Source organism: Propithecus coquereli, unplaced genomic scaffold (genome assembly GCF_000956105.1).
Source record: "Propithecus coquereli isolate 6110/MARCELLA unplaced genomic scaffold, Pcoq_1.0 Scaffold407, whole genome shotgun sequence".
NCBI lineage: Eukaryota > Metazoa > Chordata > Mammalia > Primates > Indriidae > Propithecus > Propithecus coquereli.
Genome location: NW_012149808.1, coordinates 162109 through 165480, shown reverse-complemented (window position 1 = coordinate 165480; position 3372 = coordinate 162109). Strand labels below are relative to the sequence as shown.

Sequence of the window (3372 nt, the reverse complement as noted above, 5' to 3'; positions counted from 1 at the left end):
ATATGGGATTTTTTTTTTCTGTGACTTATCAAGGACTATGCCAGGAAGCAAACAGTGTAAGCTCTACCACATCAGAGATTTCCTTTTTATATTCTCTGCAAACTAATTAAATGTTATTTGTATATCGTCTTCAGAAAATAATTTGTTTTACTGTTTTTGTTGTTATCGCTTTAATCCTGATCTTTCCCTCTCATTTCTTAACGGGGACCAATGTCTATTAGTTGCTATTAAATTTGTTTTCTTATCATTTGTCATATATATATATTAAATTATTTTTTTAAAGATAGCATGTCATAGTGCCGGCTTGAAGTTAGATTTATGTTATAATCCTGATTTTTGCCACTTTCCCATAATTTAAGCATGAGTAAGAACTTCATCTCTCTGAGCCAATGTTTCTAATGTGTAAAATGAATTTAATGTTAGCACTTTTCGCATCCTGCTGGAATAATGTAACATTCAATAAACGGTAGCCATCATTATTATTAAAATGTACTTTTATTTCACCATCAGTGAAACCTTTTTACCTAAAAGATAACCCAGTTCCTTACTAACTTATGTACAGGGTTTCCTTCACCCCATCCCCAGACCATTCCTCCTATAAAAAACCCTTGCCTTCAACCTGGAATTCTACTCTAAGAGTAAAATCAAGAAGACTTATCAACCAACAATAGACTTATTCTGAAAATATCACAAATCATCAGATTTGAGAATACTATAATAATATAGCACTGTAAATAGCTTTCTTTTCAGAGCTATTTTTCACAAGGAAGCAACTTTTTTTTCAAGTTGCTGTTGGTTTGGTATGGGTTTTTTGTTCTTGTTGGTTCGTTGGGGTTTTTGTTGTTGTTGTTGTTTGGAGGCTGGGTTGGTTGGCTGTTTAATCCCAAGAGTTATTCCCTTTGCCGTGATGATTACTAGCCAACAAATCCAAGTTGAGATAGGGATGCTGAGCAGTCAGCACAGTGATTTTCCCCGCACATCAGTCTCTCAGTTATTTATACCTTAGCAACTATTATAGCCATTTCAAATCACTGTAGGTCATTTTCGGTCACTATAATTCATTTGCAAATAATATTAATAAAAACAGCAAAATTTAAACCCTCAAGTGTCCAGGTCCTCCTAGTCCTTGTACTTCCCCGGTCATGACAGTCATCACTCTTCACTGTAATTAGCTTTTCATTTCCCTAATAAACTGTCATGACCAGGAAGGTTGGTAACTCCTACCCTTAATATAGCATAAATACTTAATAAATATGTATTTATTCAACAAATTAGTGCATAGCCAAATACATGTATACACTTTAACATATTCTTAGATCAATGTCATTTCTCTGTACCTAATGACATAATCATAAAGCCAACATATAAATTCTGTTTTCAAACAATTAGATAAGGTGTTTAAAGCATTGAATGATAGTTATTTGTCTTGAATACTAGACTATAACCTTATAAAGGCAAGGATTAATGGTTTTGCTCACCCTATATCTCAGGACTTAGAAAATCTAGAAAAGAGTAGGAACTTCATAAATATTTATTAAAGAAATTAATTCAGTCAATTCAGATATAAGTTAATTCAGAACTACATAGTACAAAAATATTAATAGTTCATTCAGATATAGTAAGAATATTCAAAAGACAATGGCCATGATATATGGAACACTCCAGGATTTATAGAATTAGAGCAGTCAAGCCACTGACACACTACTTAGAGAATTTTATTAATAGTTGGACAGCACTTCAGAGATAAAACAGCCAAACCTTTTGATTTTAAAACTGCGAAAGCTGAAACCCAGAAAAGTGAATTTTACTTTGCCAAATTGTTTGCCAGTTATTGCAGAGCCTGAGTCTATACACAGTTTTCATACTTCTTTCCAGTATACTAGACCCTCGCTGGAACAGGTAATAGAAGAAGTAATTGGCTGCAGAGGCTAAAGAATACGAAAAACCTAAACTTGGTGGCGCAAGAATCAGCATTCCCAACAAATGGCTGTGAACCAATCTCTGGACATATGTCAAGGGTTGTCCTTGTCCTAAAGGACTGAATATCCAGTTAGGATATGTTGGGGCCCGGGGTGGGGGTGCGGTGGCAGGGGGAGGGAAGAACATTTCTGAATGGCATCCGTCCCCACCCCACCTGCTGCAAGTCATGAGATGTTTTTGCTAGCATGCAATAAACGTTGTTGGCTGGTATCTTAGTGCTACCAAAAGAATTGAGCTCACTTCCCACTTCCCTCATTTTTTAAGGATGATTATTTCCAATTCCAATAATCATCATTTCTTTCTTGGTGAGTGATATTAATGGCTATTAATGTTGCTTATACCAAGACAGAATATAACGGAAAGCAAAGAATAAATCTATCTAATCCAGCTCATAAACAAGAGAAAAGGAAAGAGATTTGTAAATACAATTTAGTATTTAAGGTCCATGAGAGCAGGGACCAAGTCTATTTATGAATCCAGGGTGATCAGAGACCCAGGTCTCTGAATTGAATCTGAGGTCATTTCTAATTTTAAACAAAGCAGAGTAAATCTCCTTGCTCTCCCATCAGTCCCCCCAAATTAAATTATACTTCAAAGAACCAGCAGTGTACCCAAAGGAACTCCCCACTCCCTCCTATCTGGGATTTCCGGACAGGCGAAGGACACAATGGACCGCGGAACAGACTTGACTTAACAAGCTCTGCAATGAACACGTCCAGAGTAGGAGGGCTGCAGAAGGTATAAACTAGGGCGTTTCCACCGAGAACCCTCTTCAGAAAACTTCAGACAGGACAGACTGGAAGGAACAGTTCCCAGAGAGGGCTCTGGATAGTCCAGGCCCGCGTCTGCAGGTTGCCTGGCAACAGCCGCCTCAACACTGGGCCTCTAATTGCCCTCTCTTATTTCCAGAGGAAAAAAGGTTGTCAGACCCGGTCCCTTGCTCCTTTCATGCCACCTACCGCCCCCCAATCTCCGTCCCCAGTTCCTGGGCGTGGCCTGCACCCCGCCTGAGACCCCGCCGTGCTCGCAGACTTACTTGTTGGGAAATCCAAAGGGGTGCAGTTTTTGCGGCTGCAGCCAGAGGCACCGGGGGGACCGGCTCCGCGGGGCCCCTAAACCCCGGCGGGGAGCTGGAGCGGACTCACTCACCTGTGCTTTTCATGTGCGGGGAGAAGGCCAAAGCCCGGCCCGGATCCACGACGGTTGTTGTGTAATTCTTCGTATAGCTGAATTCTATTTACTATATTTCGTGAAGCATCTATCGTATGCCCAGCCCCCAGATTGATGTTTTGAGAGGGATAAAAATTTAAGCATGTATTTGTGCTAGGAGAGAATGCAGGAAAGGAGCCAGAGAGTTAGGCATGGTTAGATTATGTAATGCCTTGTGGACCA

General features: G+C 39.7%; 1 protein-coding gene across 1 annotated transcript in view; it reads right to left on the bottom strand.

Moving 5' to 3' along the window:
- The window catches only part of CAPS2 (calcyphosine 2), a 49298-nt gene that overhangs the window by 44592 nt on the left and 1334 nt on the right, over window positions 1-3372 (bottom strand). The window contains 1 exon segment of the mRNA XM_012652981.1: window positions 2581-2614. Coding sequence (XP_012508435.1) covers window positions 2581-2614 — 34 coding nt within the window.